This window comes from Lepisma saccharinum, chromosome 5 (genome assembly GCF_977018435.1).
Source record: "Lepisma saccharinum chromosome 5, izLepSacc3.1, whole genome shotgun sequence".
Taxonomy (NCBI): domain Eukaryota; kingdom Metazoa; phylum Arthropoda; class Insecta; order Zygentoma; family Lepismatidae; genus Lepisma; species Lepisma saccharinum.
The window spans coordinates 77120728-77144066 of NC_139233.1; the positions used below are offsets into that span (position 1 = coordinate 77120728).

At 39.8% G+C, this 23339-nt stretch overlaps 1 protein-coding gene across 1 annotated transcript in view; it reads left to right on the plus strand.

The window, feature by feature from the left end:
- LOC145987896 (uncharacterized) overlaps positions 1–8198 on the plus strand; it is a 121232-nt gene extending 113034 nt beyond the window's left edge. Inside the window, exon 2 of the mRNA XM_083122687.1 lies at positions 4591–8198. Coding sequence (XP_082978813.1) covers positions 4591–5218 — 628 coding nt within the window. The 3' untranslated portion in view covers positions 5219–8198. The remainder of the gene's footprint in view (positions 1–4590) is intronic.
- The last annotated feature ends 15141 nt before the right edge of the window (positions 8199–23339 follow it).

Genomic DNA, 23339 nt, shown 5'->3' on the forward strand with positions numbered 1-23339 from the left:
CCTTGGAGTCGTATCGCGCTGTACTAACCACAAGACAGGCCTTCCGTAAAGGTCACTCCTTACGCCCTAAAAGAAGCAGCAAGGTGAGGTAAAATAAGAATAATATGTAATAGATTCCATGCTGTAGCATTCTTCTAACTTATCAAATACCAGAACATTTTCCCAATCTATTGCAGTTAGATGACAACTTTAAAAAAGAGGACATTTTTAGATTTCACCAAAGATTTTACAGAAGTATATGCTAGTCGACAACTTTCTTAAGGATGGGTTAATATTAGAGGAGATTTGAAAGAGACGGGTAAAGACAATGAAGACTAAATTGTGCTTGCCAAAGATAGGAACAATACTAACAATTATTTACAAATATAAAATTTTGTTACGATTCTTGAAGTTGAAGCAGTTGTCTATACCCGAAAAAATAGGACATTTCTCAATTTTCATAAAACCCCGCTCGGGCCATTTTTAGAACCTGAAAAAGAGGACATGTGCGGCTAAAAGAGGACGTCTGGTAACTCTAATCGTTGTGCCAAGTTATATTCTTGCAGTCAGTTCGATATGTATTTGGTGCACTATCTACTCGCTGACAGTGGTTGTCTGGCTACCTCTGCAATGGCCCTAAAATCTTCATCACCAGCGTTGTCCTTCCAGGCTGTAAAATCGAGTTTCATATTTTTGCAAGAAGTGATTTACGGTTGCGGTCTTGCACGCAACAATGGGGGACCTATTGTTGCGTCCCCGCTGTCACTCGAAACCACGGGTGAATTTATTACCGAAACAAAATACGCCGAGTGAACTTTTAAGTGGTTCGGACGACCATTCGCCGCAATAAACTCTTGGTGTCGATAATGAAGTCTTCGCCCCTTCCCTTCCCCCCCTTCACACATTTCACGGTCCTCCTCCGATTAAACGATATTCAATTTGTGAAGCGCGGGAAAAAAGGTAGGGGGAGCACGATTGAAGGGGTGGCAAAAGAGGGGGAGAATCAGTAGATTAAACTTATTGTCACCCGAGAAGCAGATGGTGTGCTAACACAACTCTCAATAGAGAAACTGGAGTTGGGAGGCTAAGTGCAAACATACCGTAAATCAAGAGATGAAAATAAAATTGAGGAGACACACGGTGTCATAAATTTTGCAAGGAAGTTTCGAAATTTATCTCTCTCCCTATAGGATTATTGTCTCTTTGCATAAGAATATGCCTTGCAAGTACGTACCAATACTGCATATTGTTGTGCATTTTGGAGGCGTTCACGTGCGTCACTCACTGGAGTGTATTTTCGAGTTAAAATTTCGGAAATTCTGTTTACACAACCATTTGGCCTTTTGAGATGTTTCTGCTGCGTGAGTGGTTTCCAAATTGCCGTTCGATGCCTTCAACAATGTATTGCAATGTAAGTCAGTGTTAAAGGTACTGGTGTACTTGCCGCCCTCCGTGGCGTAGTGGTCAGCGTAATGCACTAGTAAGCCAAGGGTATACCAGGGTCGAACTCTGGTTAAGACATTGCATTGGTTCTCTCACCTGTACACCACCATCGTCGCCACTAACCCAAGTGGTAAAAAAACCGACGAGAAATAATCGAAATAGAAAAAATAATGTTTCCATACTTCTCACAAACCCTAAGATAAAATGTCAAAAGCGATATAGACTCTGATCTAGATCTACAGTTTAATTAAAATCCCAACAACTCTGTAATGTTTTTCTGACGGAAATCAAATCTAGGGCCACTTAAGTGCAAGTTGGCGGCGATAGTCACTACGCTATCGGATATAACCCTGTATCGTTAGTGAATATGTTTAATATTCTTACCGGTCATTACAGAAATTGAATCGTGTATGCAGCAGTGCAAGCAGGAATATTACAAATTTGACGTACATTTGGCAATAATTGTTCGTTTTTTAACATAATTTAATAAATATACACTCGTAAGTTAAAGCTAGTTGCAGTAAATTTAAATCATACAATTATTGGACAAAGGATGCAGTAAATGAGAATGATATTGCCTGCATCGTTTCTAATCTGAAAATCACAAGAAAGTTATCTCTGCTGATAGTTAACAACGCGTTTTTGCTTGTTGTTGGCAGTGACGTGCAATGCGGAGTAGCTAGTCTAGCAGAGATAGATCAATCAATCTCAAATCTCTAATTATTTCAAATCACAATATTTATTGTTTTGTTGAAGCCACAGTTCATATGCAACACTTTTTTTCACGCGCTTCTTGTCCCTCGGTGCGTTCAGCGGCCTAGCTCGCTCTTTCTCCGCCTCACAGTTCCAGGTAGAAACGGGTTTTCCAAGGGAAAGGGAAGATTTCTGCCTCTACCTCCCTTGCCCCCTCGCCCCCGCTCCAATGGTTGAAAGCCTGTGGTTTCAGGTCCTCCAGTCTATCTCCTATAGGACAGATAGGGGATTGGATTCCCTTCGCTTCCTTTGTAAATCCTCTAAAGAACTAAGGGGAAATTTTTCTGCACTACTTCTGTTCTCTGTATTTACACCACTTTTTACACGTTGTACAATATGTATGTATAATATGGGATGTACTTTTATTATTTATGCAATTGGAACGTCTTATGTGCAGATAAAATTTTATGCTTTTTTTTTAAATATGGAATATATAATGATTAAATAACAAATATTTGCTCACGCTCTCTCTTGCTCTCGTTTTAGTAGTGTTTTATTCAAATATACTAATCTCTTGGCCTCCAATAAAAAAAATGGATAAGCTAAACAATCATAAATACGGATGTATTTATTTGGGCAAGTGAACGCGCGTTCTAATTCTTGTTGTTGGTTTGGTTTATTTTATTTTACTTCGCTTTTCTGCCACATTTAGTTATCGCGAAAATGAGGATGAGTGATGATATGATGAACGGACCTCACAATCACAAAGAATAATTCAGGCCGGAATTCGTGACGAGCCAGCATTCTTGTCCTTATGTGTTGTACTCTGCCTGCAGTGAATAATGAAAAAATTAGAAATGAAAAATGTATCCCAGAACTCAAAAAGCCAAATGAATATCATTGAAGAAAGTAGAAAAAAGGTTTGTTTAAAGGTGTGTTTTGTTACCCATTGCTTTTTCTAGCTGTATAGATTTAATCGGAATAAGTAGCTAAGAGCTTGGAAAGTCGTGAGGGACAATCATAAACAGAGAATTCTAGGCTCCTGATTTCACAGTGCCCTGCAGATGCACTGGGAGGAAATTATTTGTATTTTCTTCTCTCTTCCATCACTTTACCTAATTTCTATCATGACAATGAACATTGAATACATTAAACGGGTGAAGGGTGGTTGCAAAGAAACACTCATGCAAAGGCCAGGGCTCGAGTCCGGATCCTTCAGTAACGACATCGTGAGATAGGGAAATTAGGAAATCAAGCAATGCAAAATTTTTGAAAAAAACGTTAATCATATATAAAGATGATATTTCAAAAATTCAATTGAAAATTACTACTCAGGAAAAATGCACTTTGCTTTACCGATACCCTCGTATCCGAATGGTTAGCGCCTTTCTCACATGTTTGTTGTCGGCCGACCTCCGTGGGGGAGTGCAAGTGGTCCAGGATTTGTACCCGATGGAGGTATATAGTGGTTCGGATCCCACATTAAACTATAGGTCTAGTCCCGATTAGCCTTTCTGTGTATAAAATGGACTTAAAACGTCAAATCAACCATCAAATCAACCAACCGTGGGGGAGTGGTTACCGCAGCGCGCTACAACACCAGGAGTTCCGGGTTCGAACCCCTACCTGGACATGGGTGTTCTTTGTGTTTGTCCCTTCATTAATTTTGTCGTATCATCTTCGCGATTAACCAAATGTATCAAAAAAGCGAATCAAATCAAATCATTCATTGATTGATTGTTTGATTTGGTTTATTTTACTTCGCTTTCCGCCATATTTGGCTAATCGCGAAGACGATACGATAAAATTGATGAAGGGGCCACACACAAAGATCACCCATTGCCAAGCCGAGATTCAAACCCGGCATCTCTGGCTCAGTAGTCAAATCAAATCGTTTTAGATTTTCGAAAGTGGGTGGAAGTTATGTGTACAATTTTTTGTAGTCATTCCTAACCTTGCAATTTTTCCTGTATTTGACGTTCTTCTTTTAGGAATACTGGGCCCTAAAAGGGCGGGGGATTATGATCCGTTGGGCACGCCACTCATTGCTACCCCAAGTGTCGACGTCACCGCACGTCACTGGTTGTTGGGCAGCTAACTACAAATGCAACAGGGAAAGAGTCCATTCATGTTATTAATCTCCTTGCTTTGACATCTAAAGAAAGGATGCACTGATGCTCTAGAAGACGTTTTCTGCTTCTGGCGTATTCTTTTCAGCTGTCGAACCACCTATTCCGCAAATGAAACTAGATATAAATGCGATGGATAATTTGGTTACTATTATATTTTCCTTGTGATAAATAAAGCATCTTCCTCAATGAAGTATTGAATCCTTATTTATGTTATATTTGTCGAATGGTCATGTTTTTGTTTCTTTCTGAAACTGAACATAATAAAATGTTTCAGCAAAATCACACGTACATAAAAAAGATGTTGATCTTTGAGAGTTTTAATGGCATTTGCCTCTTATTTCAGAGCACTACACATGAAGGAGCACCCGGACTACAAGTACAGACCCAGAAGGAAGCCGAAGTCGATGCTGAAGAAGGACCCGAAGTACCCGTTCTCCTTACCGCTGCTCTCTCCAACCATGGACCCTCTACACGGCATGCATCGGTCTCTCCTACCTCCAATGCCCGCTCCTCCGTTGCTGACGTCGGACCTGGACAAGATGAGAGACTTCCCGCGGTCGCTGTTCCACCCGTTCCCGTACCCACTGTACCCGCGCCTGGACGCGGCGACGCTGGCCAAGCTCAGCGAGGAGAAACTGAGGGAAGACCTCGGCTCCGTCGCGGCGGCCGCGGCGGCGGCGTCGGCCACGAGTCCCTCCACCTCGTCGCCAAGTTCCGGAGCCAAAGTGACGTCGACCGATCTCTCCGCCCTCTACAGCAACTCCCTCTACTCGTCCAGTCTCATGTCCGGGTTGGCGCACCCGTACTCGGGCCTGGCCGGACCGTGCGTCGTCCCCTGCGGCTGCGGGCCCGGGTTCGGGTCCTCTCAGGACATCAAGAGGCCCGTGGCTTACTTGTTGGTCAAGCCCGACGACCACTACGGTGCGCACGGTTCTCCCGGAAGTTCTTTGTCCGCCACGCACGTGATATGAAAACCACTTCCGGTTCTTCCGTCGGTAAGGGAGAACCAGGTACTTCCGGGTAGGTCCATCAGCGGTTGGTGGGATGAAATCAGGGAGGCCAATGCGGAGAGGCCCTCATCGGCGCCATCATCATCTGATGTCCAGTGAAGTTGTGAGACGACAGATGGAAGAAATTGCTTGAACAAAGTGTTCTAAGACAATGCTGAATCCATCTTTGTTAGGAAAGATGTAATCTTGTCTCAAAGACAGTGATCCTTGTTGAATAATCTCCAACTCTAAAACAATACCCTTGTAAGACTACAGGTATAAATGCTGAACACCTCTTTTACTGTAAATATGTACACAAAACTACCATAATCGACCAGGCAAGTTTACACATACTTCACACCCTAGACGCCATCACCAATGAACACGACTTGATTTTGTTTCTTAACCACCATCTGGACGCTTCAGTATAAAATTTGGTGGTTAATAGCGAGGAACATAAAGATCTCGAAATCAATATTGTCATAACGGAGCAAAAAATACATCAGAAATAGTGACAATAGTTCATTACAAATGCCACGAATTGAGGAGATTTGTACGCTTGTTGACAGATTTACCACTTAAATGAATTGTTTTGCTGATCATGTTAAAAGTAGGGAGCTCTCATCGAGGTAGCAGCTACACGTTATATGCTTACACATTTTAGAACACGCAGAATCAAATTAGAACATTTGCGATGTCCGGTGGCCCTACACCCCTTCAGGGTGCATATTCAATGTGGTTCAGGCAACTCGTAGCTCCTACTTCAGTGTAGGAACTCCCTCTAAGATTAACTATTTCATATACATATACGGTAGTTCTACTTTCCGTTCCGTTAACAAACAAACCCAATCAATAAGCTAGAAACATTATTTTCATTCCAAGTTTGAACTACAAACTCAAAATAATTGTCCAGAAAATTATTTCAAATTGTCAGCAGGTATGTGCAAGAATTTACTACAAAAATAACCTTTCTAAAAAGTGTCTAAGAAATTCCATTCTCAAGAGTTCTTCCATTGGACAAAGTATGACTACACTTGTATTTATACACAGATTCTTAATCACTTTTAAGGCTCTCTTATAGACCTCTACAAGGTTTGATACTTTTAAAATTTTATTCAAGACCGTGAGAAGTTTATGAAAATTTTGTTCATGATTAACTCAATGACAAGTCGACCAAACATTTACTAATTTTTCCTGATCACTGAGAAAAGTGAGAATTATTATCTTACCTTAAAAATATAATTAATACTGTTCAATGAAGAATTTTTTCATCATGAAATATTTCTCTATATTTCTCTGTCTGATAAAGCATATCTCAGACTAGGCACTGCCAAGTGATGCTCCTCTCTGAAGCAAGTCTCGACTTGAAAAGACCGTCTCCCGATAGAAATTGACTTATATACACCGTTCTAGTCTGTCGTTGAAGGGTATACTCCCGAATATGTAAATTAAACAACTGAAAGAATGTGATAAAATAGTAAAAGAATATTAATTTAGTATCAAAGAAAACACACAAGACTGGAGTATTGTTGTTCATTGTTGAGTCCATTGTATTCACTAGAATAAACGATTTGTCAAACTATAAGAGATGTAGCGGTATTCTTGATCCTATTAAGTTCGTCGTGTCAATGATAGTAAATAAATCAAGCTACATTTAATGAAATAGACCTTTATATTATATACGCGCGTACTTTCGACGTGGCCTTTGGCCACGTCTTGTACGCTCGCATGCGTGACCTTCGGCCACGTTGTGGGCGTAATCATATTATAGATGGGGTAAAATGTCTGCATGTTGTATTGGATGATGGGGAACAAGTGTATTCGCTAATTTGAAAAGTTTCGAAAGTTACTTTTGTGTGTATGGGCTCTGATAGGTAAGGTACAAATATTCAAAAGAGTATTGTATAATTTCTTAATAATGAACTGAGTAAGTAATAACCGTTTCAAGATAATTAGTTGGTTGTTTTTGCATAAATGAATTCAATAGCAACACTAAATTGAAAATGCAATATTTACGTCTTTTGTCATTTTCACATTTTTTAACGTAATTGGATAATAACTGTTTTCCGTCATTCCCCCCAAATTCCTACCTTGCGTCTGTAATAAATTCTGACGCTCGTATTTTGAAATACGAAATGTCTAGTATAATTCAGTTACAGTAGTTTTTAGGGAAAAAAATAAACTTTCTTTAAGTTCCCTAGAAACGTCCGTTTCCATGGTGAACAACAAGCACGGCAAACTCTCTAAACAATTGTTTGTTATTATACCTCTAAATATTTAATTAAAACAACCACGATGTAGATAATATTTTTGCATTGAGTTTACCAATATATACGTAATTGTATCTGGGCTGAAACACATTATGTAGATGTCACCCTTATTTGAGACACCTTTTCAAAGCCAGGAATTGATTCATCTGTGTGTTGTAGATCTGTGAGAAATATAATGTATCTCGACAATTAAGAATTGAAGGAAATAATGTGTGCTGAAAAAAATGTCCGTGGCAACGGTTGCAAAGGACGTGAAAAAAGGGCATTTTCACCCTTAAAGAAGGGCTAATTGAGCGATTTTTGAATTTTCTCGGCCTTTTGGGACGATTTCATGGGGGGTCGTAATCGGGCATTTTTCGCCTCCGGGGCTTCCTTCATGGAGAACATTTATGTCAGTGAGTGAGTGAGTGAGTCAGTCACGTTAACACGAAAATTCCCAACCTCCAACCTACGTCACACCAGACATTCACCAAACACAAAAACCACGTGTATCGACCTTGAGATTCATGTGCATTAAATTTATAATTTATAGACAAGTCCATGTAATTTCTATTCCAGTATAAGAGATGCGGTTTTAACAGCAACTAAATAAAATTTCACACCTTGACACGATGAACAATAGGAAAAAGAACAAATAATTCCATTTTTTTTCATAGAACCTTGGTGAATATTAATGTGTTGTGAAAACGTTGTGTAGAATAATTTTGATGAGATATGTTTGTTTCCTGTGTTGTTGCATAGTTATTTATGTACATAAATGATATATAAATAAAAGTAATGTGTTTTGAAACATATAATTTAATTTTAAAACCATTTCAAAGAGTGTTAAGAAGAAGACTTATATTGAAGTGTATAATTTCTGATTCGCTATTCTTCATAATTCTGTAGCCCACATGGAATCACGACATTCAGAATAAGTGCTGCCAGGTGTGCATATACATAATATTACTCATTGTTGTGCTTGCACCTCCACTTATCACCTTCATTCATTGTACTGAAAAATACTTAAGTGTTTTCTTATACAGTGTGGTAATTAAACATTTTACTTTGCTAATGGAGCCGGGGGAGGGATGTATACCATTGCGGGATTCATGTAAACATGAAATGGGAACATCTGAAGAAAAAATCACTTTCTTTATGGGGGTGCGGGTTATTATTAAGGTGGGTGTGCGCAATTTCGCCATGTTTTCAATTCTGCCAGATACCTGTATTTCCCAACACGTCGGCCTAAGTCGGCAGATGGTGCTAGTGTATAGGTAGGTAGCGCACGCTGATCGTGTTTTGTCTCATTTTGATGGGGAGGAGCTAGACGGAAAAGACAGGCAGCCATTGTGTGTGCAAGACGTAGCGTTGTTATAAGATCGAGAGCAACAAAGTGCGGTCCTTTTGTCCAGGAAGGAGGGTTCGAAGCTATGTAGCAAGTATTGCATTGTGAAGACGAACGCTTTCTGCCTACAATGATATGTGTAGTGTTGTGTCGTATACATTGAGAGTCATATTTTCACCCCATTTGTGTAGTCATTGGAAGTGCTTGCAATTTCGCCATGTATCGCATGCCTACCTTCCTATTTACAAAACTGGACTTGTATCCAAGATGGCGGCTTTCAAGATGGCCGCCGTCAAGGGCACCCCCCCCCCTTATGACTTTCCCCTAGGCCTAATGTGGTCACACATGGTTGTTATTCATCAATTTCCACTAAAACGATTTTTGCAAGGGGTGATAAGGGACTTTTGGTCCACCCTGTATATTATGTATGTCATTACTATCTATACTTTTTCATTATATTTATGGGGTGAAAATATGTTTGTTTTGTAGCGCGGTTTGTCCTGTCCCCTCTGTTTACAGTGGGTGGCAAAATTGTGTACAGGGTGTATGCAATTTCGCCAGTTGCAAGGTTTTTTTCTTTTGTCTTTTGAAGTACCTGATTAATAGCGCATGAACGTGATTTTTTTTCCACACATACCGTAACATATATACTATCAATTTCCAGTACAGACGTTATCATCATACTTATCAGGAATTTGTAACGGTCGTTCAAAGCTTAACGTGGCGAAATTGCGCACACCTACCTTATATTATTATATTTTATTATTATAATTATTAACTAAAGGTCTTTTCTGCTGTTACGGCGGGCTCCCTACATGCTGGCAAGGGAAGTGGGGAGCGGGGAAGCGACCAATCCAGCACGATATGAAACGCAGCAGTTCACGTAATACTTCTTCCCGGCGCGTCGTAAATCTCGGCGCCACCGCTGTTGTCTGGTTGGACTGCGGCGTAATTCCCGTTCCCCATTTTCCTTGCAAAAACTTGGACCGGTCGTCATAAGAGTAGAAAATACCTATAGTAGAAATCATTAATATCATATACAACTGCAAATCGAAATCTATTTCATCTTTTCTCATTGTAAAGCAAATTTAGATGTTTTTATAGAATACATATTTAAATAAATTAACATTGATTGGATCTTCCGAAGCAATTCATGAATTACGTCTTCTTGTATGAGGATTTATTATGAGTAGGGAAAGGATTTTAAGGTGCAAAATTATGGTTGGGAAAGAGAAAAAAAGATTCTGAAAATGTGCCTTCTGTATATAATGCGCGCGGACCTCATAGAGAACTGTGGTTCTGCCGAATAGGCTTTGTTGAAGTTTGTGTTTTCTCTCGCGGGTTTTGCAGCATTATCTTGGGAACTATTGGGGCTGCAATGATTATATTATACCATTTTATAGCTCTCGTTCTGCTCTACAAAATGAAACAATAGGATTTTATGTATCTGCTCAAGAAGAGTGAGAATCAATTATTTTTCTGTCCAATCTTTTAACAAAACACGAAAGAAATGGAAGGATAAAGGTGTTGAAGCATCAAAGAGGTGGAAAAATGTGCAACAAAGTGTGTTTATTTTACTTGATTTCATGTCCTAAAACACATATCTCATGAAAACAGCTATATTTTTTGAAGGGTGCTGCACCTTAAAATCCGTCCCCTAATTATGAGAATTAAGAACCAATGAACCTTACAATTGTATAGATTATTCATCCTTAATTTTTGCATTACAATTAATACATTACATTAATCTTTATACACAATAATAACAAAAATGTAAATAGTACTTCTACACTGTCTGTTTCACAGTACCCAGATTACGGGGGACAGGATACTTGATACAGGAGACTCCTCTAATTAGGAGGTTGGGGTTCTGCATCTATAGGATAGCTGAGGTCCCATAGGTACTGTCGCAAAGTTTCAGCCTGGTTGCCCTTTTGGCGCACCAGGAGTTGATAGTTTCTGTGAGGTACTAAACAGTGCAGTGCCAATGTTTAACTCAAATGTATGCTCAGATGGGCTAATCGGGAATGGACGAACACTTTAAAGTAGTACCCTAACCATTATATGCCGAGGATCGTACCCGGAGTCCTTTGAATAAAAAACGACAGCGTAACGTCTTCAGGAAGGCTCAATACTCAATAGTGTGGAAGATGCAAACAAAACATCAAGTTTGTCATGTCACCATCACTACACTTGAACCAAGACAGATATGATGTTGAAACTTCATAGCTTGGTTCAAATATTTTGTAGAGTTAAATAATGATAGATATGAAGCTCAGAAAGCAACCAATTTACTGGAAGTGAAACCAAACCATCAAGTGAAGATTGTTGTGCACTTTGAACCAAATTTTCATCTCTTAAATAGGAAGGTGAAGTGGGATGTATATATATTACAAAGCAAATTGACCATCGCCATGTTCAATACGAGGTGTCAAAATGTATTCAACAGAGAAAAAGGTAAATTAAGATATTGGAAACCAGGCTAATTCTCTTGCATCTCAACTCGTGTAACTTGAGATTATTATCAATCTAGCTAAATTCGATTCCATTTCAGAAAGTAAACTAATTTGGAAGTGTTGTTTACACTAAAGTGTTTTACTCTTGTCTACCAAGAGTAAGCAAGCATGCCCCGCTGTTTTGACACCCAATTGCCACTACTGGTATTATTGTAAATGTGACAATGTAACAACAATGTACATAAATGAAATAATACTATAGCCTATGGTATTATTTTAATAAAGTGCCAGTATGCATGTAAGTACACCTGTGCGCCTTAAATTGGAACCATGTTTTTCTCAAAAGGTGCGCCCTACATTCGATGACATCTTGAATTCGAAGAAATAGTGTAAAATGTACATAAATATTTGACCGATTTCTTAAAATACGTTTCTCATTTTAGGCACTCGAAGAGGTGGCTGTTATAGTTGGCACTTATGACAAAAATTGGCAAAAACAGGCATTATAAAACTTATGTATAAAAAAAGTAAAATGCTCCCCTGTGCTTTGCACCACGCCATGAAGGCGTATAGGAGTGTGGGGTTAGGGCCCCACACTTTTTTGATCTCGGCCGAGCTGAGGGTGATGTGATCAGCACCACGCCCCTGGCCGTCTTTATCCCCCAGAATTTCCTCCAGGCACCCAATTTATACGACGCTGGGTGGGAGCCGGAGCCGCTTGAACAGGTTGAAAAAGTCCCGGTTTTCTCCCGCCGGGGATCGAACCCGGATATCTCGCATGGTAGTCAGACACCCTAACGACTGAGCTACCGCTCAGAAATGGTGCGAAACATTTTCTGGCCAAGAAACGACAGAAAAAGGCATCTTAGGGCAATTTCTCAGCCTAGTAATAATCACACGAAGCTAGTATCCCGCCGCGTTGAGGCAGAGGCTATTGCTATTGGAATTCTCGACCAGAAGAAACTTTGCTATCGAAGGCAGATCAGAATGGAGAACATACGTAGGCAGGGACGGGGGACATTTGTTTTCTTCTGTTCCGTTTCGGTATCTTCCTCCGACCGTTACGGAGGCGAAGGCCCAGACCGAGTTCTCCACGCATCTCGTTTCAATGCCTTAAAATATGGCTTCACTTTTGAGGCGCTCCCTTCTTTCCGGCCCGTCCTATTTTGCCTGTGAAACAGGATGCAAGAAAGGGGGAGATTCATAAACCAGAAGCCTGCCCTCCGCATCAATACATCATCGATACAAATCAATACATTTCCGGTCCAAGGAATGAAGGATATTATTTTTCTACTCTCCCTCCTCCTCCTGTCCGGGGATGGTCGCTCTGGAAGTCGCCAGCTTTATCTTCCTCCAGTGACCGTTTCTCTGGAAATCAGAGGAGGAAAATAGTGGCTTGTCACCGGCCAAAACAGCCGATTGTGGAGTAAGGTCATTTCCCCTACCACTCGAGTCTGGGACTGTAGTTTGTGGTTCAGTCAAACTCTGAAGAATCTTTGAGAACTTCTCCCTTAGCGCCAAAAGATGGGGTGCTTGTATGCAGTGGCGTCGCGTACGGTTCGCATACGAATGTTCACAATAATGTTTTTGTACTGAATGCAGATTTACTCCTCTCCCTTGTAACTTCATATTCAATTGAAAAAGTGAGAATAGCAGTTCAATTTTTTTTCAACAATTTCCCCCCAAAATCCCGCTATATTTGAAGTAATGCAAGAAGGACTAGGGGAAATTGTGACTCTCCCCCTTAAAAGCCGCCAGGTTTAGCGAATTGTCGCTAAAGTTTACAACTATGTAGCACAGACCTTTTCGAGTCCCCCTAGACATGCCTTGTATAGGTATATGCTGCACTCTGGTGCCGAATGTAAGAAGTATTGTCGCTTGGATCAGTGTTCGCACAGCGAAGTGAACATCTTCGGGGTATACTGGCCAACAGCCCCTTAGCTGTCAGCTCTATGCAACACGCACAGCAATTGTGTTCAACGCCCTCCGTGGAACACCGTAGGAGTCAGTGTTTCCAACTATCTAAAAGTTATCAGACGTGTCAGAGTAAATTTTGTGTATATACTTGTACATAAAATATAGTATTTTTTCGATTAAAAATATATGTGTGTGTGCATTTAATATGTACGTAATTTAAGATACATGAGTGTTCACGTGCTCATGCGAACATTATCAGGCGACGCGCCTGCTTGTATGCAGGAGCATTTTGAACCGAATTAGATATCGCAAAAACTCAGGGGCGGCGTCAGGAGGATGCGAAGGTGTGCTTGCGCACCCCTTTATTTTCTTCCGCGCACCCTTCAGCACTCCTTTTTCAAAATCTACGGTTAAACCGAAAACCTTAACTCTTACAGTGTCATTCAGCAGCGAATATTAGGTATTGAAGTGAGACAGCTGTCCTTGCCTCTCCCTGGAAAAATTCCTTCCTCCGGTCGCCCATGTATGTCATTGGACTCCCGCCTCCCTCCTTCCTTTCAAATTTCCAAACATGTCGTTGTGCTAAAATCAAGCAAAAATGAAGCAAGTCGCTAGTATTCTTCTGTTTCATTGTCATATAAGCATAGATGCCTACTAAGAGATGATTATTATTTGATTTAGTGGCTGAAACATGTATGTATGTTTCATTTTTCTTTATTTTCGACATCGCCCCCCCCCCTTAAATTTAATTTCGCACCCCCTCAGCACCTCTAGATGATTAATCCTGACGCCCCCACTCCACAAACTTCATGCTAAAGTGTCAAGGATTCTGTATTTCTTAGCCTAATCTCTTTTGTGTCCTCCGATCTGTCATCAGATACTTTAACAAGGTATCCAGCAGAGCAACTTTCTGAAATCTAACAAAATTATAGAATTCTGCACTTTTCAAGCTTAATTTTAATACTAAAACCTTCAAAATCGATCAACTGGTTCTCGAGAAAATGAGCTTTGAAGAAAACAGCCACCAAAAATTCAACATGGTCGTCGAATTTCAAGATGGCGAACAGCCACACATCGAACGTGCTTTCATAATACTTATGCGTTGAAAGACTTACTCTAATTATGATACGTGGTGCAAGGGCGACCCTGTCTCAAAACAAGCAAATACCAACCTCACTTTCACGTAGTACACCCTGTACTGCATTTTGCAGACTAGCGAAGCTCTAGCGTCTGGACCTTGCAACTGTCCTTTGTGTGAAGCAGTTTCTTGCAATAATTATATAAAATAAGTTGACAAATGTCACTTAACACATGAGTATATTCACCATTTTTCTACAGTCACCATAGTAACAATTAACAATATAGAAGAATATCAACATTGAATAAAGTATGTACAACAGAATTTTCTTAATTCTTTTCGGATTATGCGCAAAAGCAAATAACAAAATATGATTGCAAAAATGTCTTTGAATTAATGAACTGTTGCAACCTATAGCCAGTATAATCCTCCTTTGGGCTCGTCTTGTGTCGTTCATATATGCTTGTGATTGTCCCTTCATGTCATGTCATCACCATTCATCCTGGTCTTCCCGTTTAGCCTAAAATGGCAGAAAAGGGAAGTAAAATAAACAAATCAATCAATCTAATTATATACCTTACAGTTCCAGACGATTGTGAGTTTTGTTTATATTTTGTTTCAAAAGTAGCTTTTGGTACGGACTAGAAAGTAGTTCAACCTCCCCCCGCCTTAACCAGGCAGCATCGTACCGAACGGGTTTGGAAAGTGTAATGTAAACCCTCGGAAAATGGTACAATTAACAGGTACAACACCATTGTGTCTCTGTACTTGCTTTCATAATGTCACCATCAGTCCTTACAAGAGAAGGAAGAGTTAAAGGATAAGAGAGATAAGGAGAGTGGAAGATGGTGAGAACGAGATAGTTCGAAAGAGGGAAACAGAGCAAGAAAGAAGAAAGAGAGAGGTAAAGATAGTGATAAGGCTTCGGATAGTTATGCACTTAAAAAACTTTAAATATGCATGCAAATATGCTCTTAAAATGCTTGAAATATGCTCTTTAAATCATAAAAATATGCATTTAAAATTTTAAAAATTTAGATCAAACTCTGAAAACTCAGCCATAGCTTGTAACTATTTATTAGCCGGACCCCGTGGCTCAGTGGTTAGAGGGGTCCCGGGTTCGAATCCCGCTCGGGCATGGTTGCTTGTAAAATGTCCATTCATCAATGTCATCATTTCATCACTCATCCACATTTTCGCAAATTAGCCAAGAAGCACAAACCGATAAGTAAAGTAAAACAAATCAATCAATCAATCGACTATTTATTAATTCCACTGTTTACATAAGTAAGAAAATATGATTTGGCTTACCTTATTGATTGATTCATTGATTGAATTGTTGTTTTAAGTCCACTTTATGCACAGAAAGGCTAATCGGGACTGGACCTTCAGTTTAAAGTGGGATCCGATCTGCTTCAATATCCCCCTCCGGATATTGAACCAGGGACCCCTTACCTTATTGACAATTGACCATATTTTACATATGGTTTTTGTATATGTATCTTTATCATAAGTTCACTAACTGCTTCTGACTTCACCGAACGTCACGATTAGCAGAAGGTGGAATTTCACCAGCTGTCTCTCTTTCTACTCAGCATGAAAGGTTACTATTGCACTTAATAACTACGTATTGTTTCAGATGCTCAAAAATAAAATTATGCCTGTCATCAAGAGAAGCTAAGGGAAGAAGACGAAAGACAAAAATTTGCAGAACATTTCCAAGCAAACTATAATAAGTTTAAAGCTAGTTGTAACAATAAGGATGAGATGTGGGATGGAATAAAAAGCTGCTTACAGAAGGCAGTGGATGAAACAATAGGCTACAGGGAAAGGAAAAGTGCAAAGAAACCATGGATTACTGAAAGTATGCTGGAAAAAATGGAGGAACGGAGAAAATGGAAGAATGTAAATACAGAAGAGGGAAGACATAATTACAAGATACTGAATAACCAGCTAAGAAGAGAAACTGACAGGGCAAAAGAACAATGGATGAAACAAAAATGTGAAGAAATTGAAGAACTGGAAAAAAGAGGAAGGTATGACTTGATGTATCGTGAAGTAAACTGCTTGGGCTTCCAAAAGAAGAAATGGAAAACAATGTGGATGATAGAAGACGAGGAAGGATGTGAAATCACAGACAAAAAAGGAATATCGAATGTGTGGGGAAAGTACGTTGAAGAGCTCTACCAGAAAGAGAATCGCCCAGACAGTCTGAATGTAGAAAATGAAGACGACGTGCCTGATGATGAGAAAGGATACTATATCCTGAATGAAGAATTTGAGCAAGCACTCAAAGAAATGAGGAATGGGAAAGCAACGGGCACTGATGAAATTCCTGTTGAACTTATCAAATGCCTGGGAGATGGAAAAAGAGAAATACTGCACTTATGCAATGAAATCTATGAGAAAGGGGATTGGCCACAAGATTTCACGGAGACTGTTTTGATACCTCTGCAGAAGAAAAGCAATGCCAGAAAATGTTCTGAGTACAGGACAATCAGCTTGATATCTCACTCGGCAAAAATTCTTCTAAGAATTCTGAACAGACGCCTATACTCGAAGGTCAGTGGCGAGTTAGAGGAAGAACAGTTTGGTTTCAGGAAAGGAAGAGGTACAAGGGATGCAATTGGTTTACTGAGGACCATTGGGGAAAGATATTTAGAGAAAGGAAAGGAGGTGTTTGTAGTATTTGTAGACCTGGAGAAAGCCTTTGATAGAGTGAATTGGGTTAAACTTTTAGAAATTCTGAAGAAAATTGGTGTAGATTGGAAAGAGAGAAGACTTCTAAGCAACTTATACATGAATCAACGAGTTAAAGTGAGAACAGGAGACGAAATGACAGAAGGCTGTGAAATTGGAAGAGGAGTACGACAAGGATGCTGCCTATCGCCTACTTTGTTTAATATCTATTTAGAAGATATAGTGAAAACTTGTTTCCAGGGTACAGGAGGTGTCAAATTGGGAGGAAGAAGAATAAACTGCATAAGATTTGCTGATGACATGGCATTATTCGCTGAGGATGAAATAACCATAAATAGAATGTTAGAAGAGTTAAACAGCAGCTGTGAGCAGTATGGAATGAAGATTAATGTAAAGAAGACAAAGGCAATGGTTATAGGACGGAAACCAAGGAATATTAATGTGAGAGCAAACAGTGAAAGAATCCAGCAAGTGGATAGCTTCAAGTACCTCGGATGCACTATAAGCAGTGACATGAGCTGCAACCAAGAAGTGAAAATGAGAATCGCAATAGCAAAAGAAGCTTTCAATAGAAGAAAAAATGTTTTTTGTGGACCCATGGACATAGGTCTAAGGAAGAGATTAGTGAAATGTTTTGTGTGGAGTGTAGCACTATATGGTGCAGAAACCTGGACATTGAGAAGAAATGAAGAGAAACGACTCGAAGCTTTTGAAATGTGGACATGGCGAAAAATGGAGCGTGTAAAATGGACGGACAAGGTAAGAAACGAAGCCGTACTGAAAAGAGTTGGTGAAAAAAGATCAATACTGGAGACCATCAAGAAGAGGAAAAGAAACTGGTTAGGACACTGTCTAAGAAGGAACTGCCTGCTAAGAGATGCCTTGGAGGGAATGGTTGAAGGAAGAAAAGTCCGTGGAAGAAAGAGATATCAGCTTATGGATGATATTAAATTAACTGGGTCGTATGCTATTACGAAGCGTAAGGCAGAGAACAGGGAAAGCTGGAGATTGCAGTGAAAAACCTGCCAATTAGGCAGAAAACAATGAATGAATGAATCCACGAGAATGCTTTTATACTCTGAAAACACTCTCTCCACATCACAAGAAACAATAGGTGCATATTGTAATTTCAACAAATCGGAAACGTGGAGTTCACTTGGAATACCGTGCACATTTTGTTTCCCTTCACGAATAGAGCAAATGTCCTTTAGGAGCTTGTAGCCAGAATTCTTCGCGAACACATATAAAATTTTTCGAGTACATCTGACCTTCCAGCGTTCAACAGAACTTGTTCCACCTTTTCCACTTCCTGAAGAGAGTCCCCTATCTCCAGTTTCCTTATTGCTGCTGCAATGCACATGAAATTCAATCTAATAAATACGAGCTCTTCTCTAACACTGTTTGTATTCAGTCCTGTTTGTGCCTCCTTGATACAAACAGCGTCATTGGGATCTAATTGTTCAACAATGTTGCTCACTGCTTCAAAATTGTCTGCATAGTAAGTTGTAGCATGAAGCCAAGTGCCCATCTTGTTATAACGGGGGAGGGAGGGAGGGAGGGGAGTGTTCATGGCACAGTTTTGAAACTTAGCTTTGCGTTTTGGGGCTTTCACAAACACCTTTTTCACAGAGGAAATTACCCTGTTTACTTTAAGGCAAAGCGCAAGAAACACTTCAGCTACACGATGAAGTTCTTGCACCACACAAGTTACGTGGATCATTTTTGAAGACCCGTCATAGCTTTTGTCATGTAAGTTGCTGCATCTGTACACACCAGAAGCACACGATCATAGACTATGCCCGAAGGCCACAAAAGACTCAGCACATCATTAAAAAAATCTGCGATACTTGAGTGATTCACACTGTGAGTAAATAAGAATTATCTCTCTCTTCTTCAACACCAAGAATACCAAACACAAAACACGCCTCTGTTCAGAATCTGTTGTTTCATCCAAAGAAACCCAGATAGTTTTCAGTGGCGTAGCATGGACATTTCGGGTGGGAACGCCAAGTCCGAAGGAAGGGTCGGCCCTTTCTTGCTTAATAATTTACTTATGGTATTAGTCGCCACATGTATTGTTTATTTGCCCGAATTGAGCTGGGTTTTCAATAAAACATCATCCATGCATGTTTTAGCTAGAAAATTAGATGCCTCACTATGCCACAAATGTTTTGAACTCTGGTGTTTTATACCTTTTTTTATACCTTTCTGCATGACGCAAGTCATTAAAAAAACCTACCTGAATCACAAGCGCCTCTGCACAACAGTAGACGTCATTGTTGTGGATGATCCAACTACTGATTGATTTGGTTTATTTTACTTCGCTTTTCTACCACTTTTGGTTAATTGCGAATATGAATATGACTGATGATATTTATGAAGGGACACTGACAAAGAACACCCGTGCTCACGCCGGGATTCGAACCAGGGACTGTGCAAAGCACTCTGACACGGAGGTGGGTGGATGATCCAAATATCGTACACTCTACTGACGTAACAGTGCCGATTAGCAAATCAGACCACTGTTTATTACATCTTGAGAATGCTGATAAACATTTTAAAATATTTTTGTCCAGAGAAAATTCGATGTTAAAAGTTTTCAAATGAATGCTAAACATTTCCATTGACACAATATTAAGCAGTTAGATAATAACGAAAAAATAATAACAATAAAAAAAATAATAGTTTTGCGGGTTAAGCGGTAGAGCAGCAGCCACAGGCTGAATTTCTACCACGAGGACTTCAACTTATTTGACAAAAACTGTGTTGATCTTTTAGTTTCTAATGCACATCGCTGTTCGTGCGATAAATTATACAATGCAATGGCCATTAAGAAGCGGTATATTTGAGATTGATAAAGTTACGTCAGTCAATATTGCGTATTGTAGCATCACATATCACGAGTTGCATGAGCGCGAAGAACCAGGTAGGAATTCTACCGCTGTCGTCTGCTTCAGAAAGCATGAAGGGTCAAATGAACCAATCACGGTAGACCTCTGCTGCTCCGTACGCTGGCGTATGAGAGAGCATTTACGCTCGTGCTGTAGACATCGAAGCTTTCCCTCCAGAAAGGCAGCAAGGAATATAGAGTCTTTTACGCCGAACCTGCTCGGCGTCCGGTCAGGAAAGGCATTGAAAAAAGATGCTAGAACGAGTGTTGAGAGTGAAGCGTTGCAAGTAGAGATCTGCACAAGACCCGGAGAAAACCCGTCTGCGAGGAGGCGCGCCTACAATAATATGCAACACGCACATCAAGCCCAGGTGTTCGACATCGCGCAAGCGAGCTTCACGTCACAGTTTTGCACAGGCATCGATGCCTGCCAGGCTTTTCTATTACCCGGGTCTTAAGAAGACCCGTCAGACTCGATGTAGTTCTTGCAAGTAGACGGCGAGCACTACTGTCAGTGTTGCCAACGGCCATTATATTTCACTACGCATGGAAATATTTGAATTTCTGCTAGGCGCAGGTGCCTTGAGGTTGTAGAATCATTGGCGTAGCAAGGGGTGAGCGAAGTGGGCGACCACCCTGGTCCTCGCGCATGTAGGGGCCTCGCGTCCTATGAGGTTGATACGAAAAACGTAATAAATGGAAGTGAGAAAGATAGAAAAGGCTAATTTTTGTGGGCAATAAAATTTAGAACTTTTTATCTGGCTTTATATTCTAGTTTAACGTTATAATTTGAATGAATACGTCAAATCAGAGGCGGGCGGGAGCTCTAAGCCTAAGGGGCCCCGAAAAAGTCAAAATAATTCTCATTTCTCATGTGAAACATCAACGCAAAAATTGCTTTGGACATTTTTATCCATTTTTCTTGTGTGTCGTGACCTTACATAGCCTACCCGATTTTAATATGTTAATGGTAAAACACCTCAAACTGCCACGGAGCAAAGTATGGGGTATTTAAATGCTTCCGGTGTTTTAAACTGAAGAAGGGTATGGATAATATTAGCAGTTCTTCCTTCGTTCCTACAACTTCAGACGCAGCTATTGCCCTTTGTAACGGGCACGAAGATGATTTATCTTCCGAATTTCCTGATCAAGTTCTATGTTTCAGGAATGTGCTTAAATCTGAAATCAAGTGGTTTAGGAAAGTTTCTTCTCCTTGATAGCTCTACACTAGCTTCCAGTGTTCTATGTATCCTGTACCGCCTTCTGTTTGGGGAAAGGGATAAGTAAGTATTTGTATTGTCTTCTTTTGAATACATAAATGTCAAAGAAAGCTATGTTGTAATATGTGAAAATTCAGAGTTAGAGCATCGATTTGTATAGTTATTAATATAAGTGCAGCCACAACCAGGCATTCTAAGCAATTACGTAAATTTCCTGGAAGAAGCTGACTGTACTTGAGGGACCCAAGTTTATTTCTTGCGGACGCGTACTTTACGATTTTGTTACGCCACTGCGTCAAATATTTAATATTACAAGAACATTAAGACGTAACAACAAAATGAGATTCAAAGTTATTATTATCATCAAAATCATAAAATTCAAAGTTATCTGGTACAATTTATGTGCAACAAAGTCAAAATTGCTAATTAAAAAAAAAAGGTCAAAATTGCTAATTTAAAAAAAAGTCAAATTAGCTTTATCAGTTGATTACACCAAACATTTCACATTTATTGTGCAAATGACTATCGTTTTAAGATTTGCTGATGTTGAAACCGATTGTGTAGAAGAGCTTGTAGGTAGATACATTGGGCCCCTAGACAGGATTGTGGTTTAGCGCACTCCCTTCCCCCCGCTCTATCAAGCACTGACATTTTATGTGCGTCCTTCCATATTTTCTACTTAAGCCATGGTTTGTGACATTTACATCCTACAAACTTCGAAATGCGGAAACAAAGAACGACTCATTAAATAATATATAGGTTATATTTCAAGATTCTTACTTTGTATTTCTAATTGTTTTAAAAAACGTTTAGCACATTTAAGGATATTTCAGTTATCTTACTGCCTAAAGAACATCTTAAAAAACGTACTATTACTACTACTTTGGTTAATGAAAATTCCAGCAGCGTGTTACTGTAGCTCTGCCAAGTGTAAATTTCTCTGTCGCGTACTATTAAATATAATTTTCGTCAGAAATTAATTATTATTGTAGGCTATTACATAAATATGATAATTTGCTGACGTTTCCTTGATGACTGTGTATCGATTTACATTGATATTTCAAACTTAAAGAACGATGGGGCCTTGCATTCAAATCTCGCCCAGGACCTCGCGATATGTTGCTAAGCCACTGCACCTAAGATTTTGAAACTTCTCAAATTAGTGTCATTATTATGTCAAACCAACTACCACATATTTTCTAAATTTGTTTCGATGGTCTTGAAATAGGTTTGTGTGTCTTGTTCATTTTATGTCACCTTTCTGGTCTTGAAATCGTAAATCTTCTCTCGGTTTCATTTTTACGTTGTTTGTTTGTTGAAATGTGTAAATAGCATTGCCTGTTATTTGCACCCATGTAAAAATACAAGCTAACAATTATATTTTGTATCGTATTACTATCAATGCGGTCTGAGAACAAGATAACTAGCAACAACATGAGCGAACGACGATTTGTTGAAAGAGATGACAATATTCAAAAACCTTTTATAATGCAAATTCTGATTTCATGTTCCATTTTATGGACCATCGTGCCTTAGTGTTCAGGGGGGGGATCTTGAGCAACTAATTCGGATATTGAATTGGCAAAATTACACCAGAGAGAAAATCTGTTTGATTGATTGATTCATTTATTTGGTCAATTTATGCACAATAAGGCTAATCGGGACTCGACCTATAGTTTAAAGTGGGATCCGAACCATCATGTGCTTCCACCGGGTATCGAACCTGGTACCTTTTGATTACAAGGCGACGACACTACCACTGCGCCATAGGGGAGCACCCCCAAAAAAGTATAATGTAGAACAACCACCAGTCACCCAAAGTTCCAAAGTATGTACGTACGATGGCACTTTTTGCGAAACTTGGTTCGTACTCCTGTACAGGTGTCAGCAGTGGCAGCAATTAGGGGCGGGGCCGAGAGAATGAAGTTCCCCCCCACTTTTTGCTACTTTTGCACCACGCTAACCTCATGTACCAAGGGAAATTAAATTATCCTTGCCGCCCCCCGTACATTTGCACTTTTGCCCTCTAGTTTTGGAACCCAATCGCCGCCACTGGGTGTGAGCCATACAAATGTTTTCTAGCAGGGAATAAATGTCTGCAATTTCAAATTGATAAAAGTGATGAACATTTTAAGTGCTCCTAGAACAGTTTAGAATCTAAAAGTTGGCAACGGCGACTGCGTGACTCATGTATCTGGAGACGGTGCAAAATCGGAATGAGCGTTCGCTGAAGATAAGCAAGCTT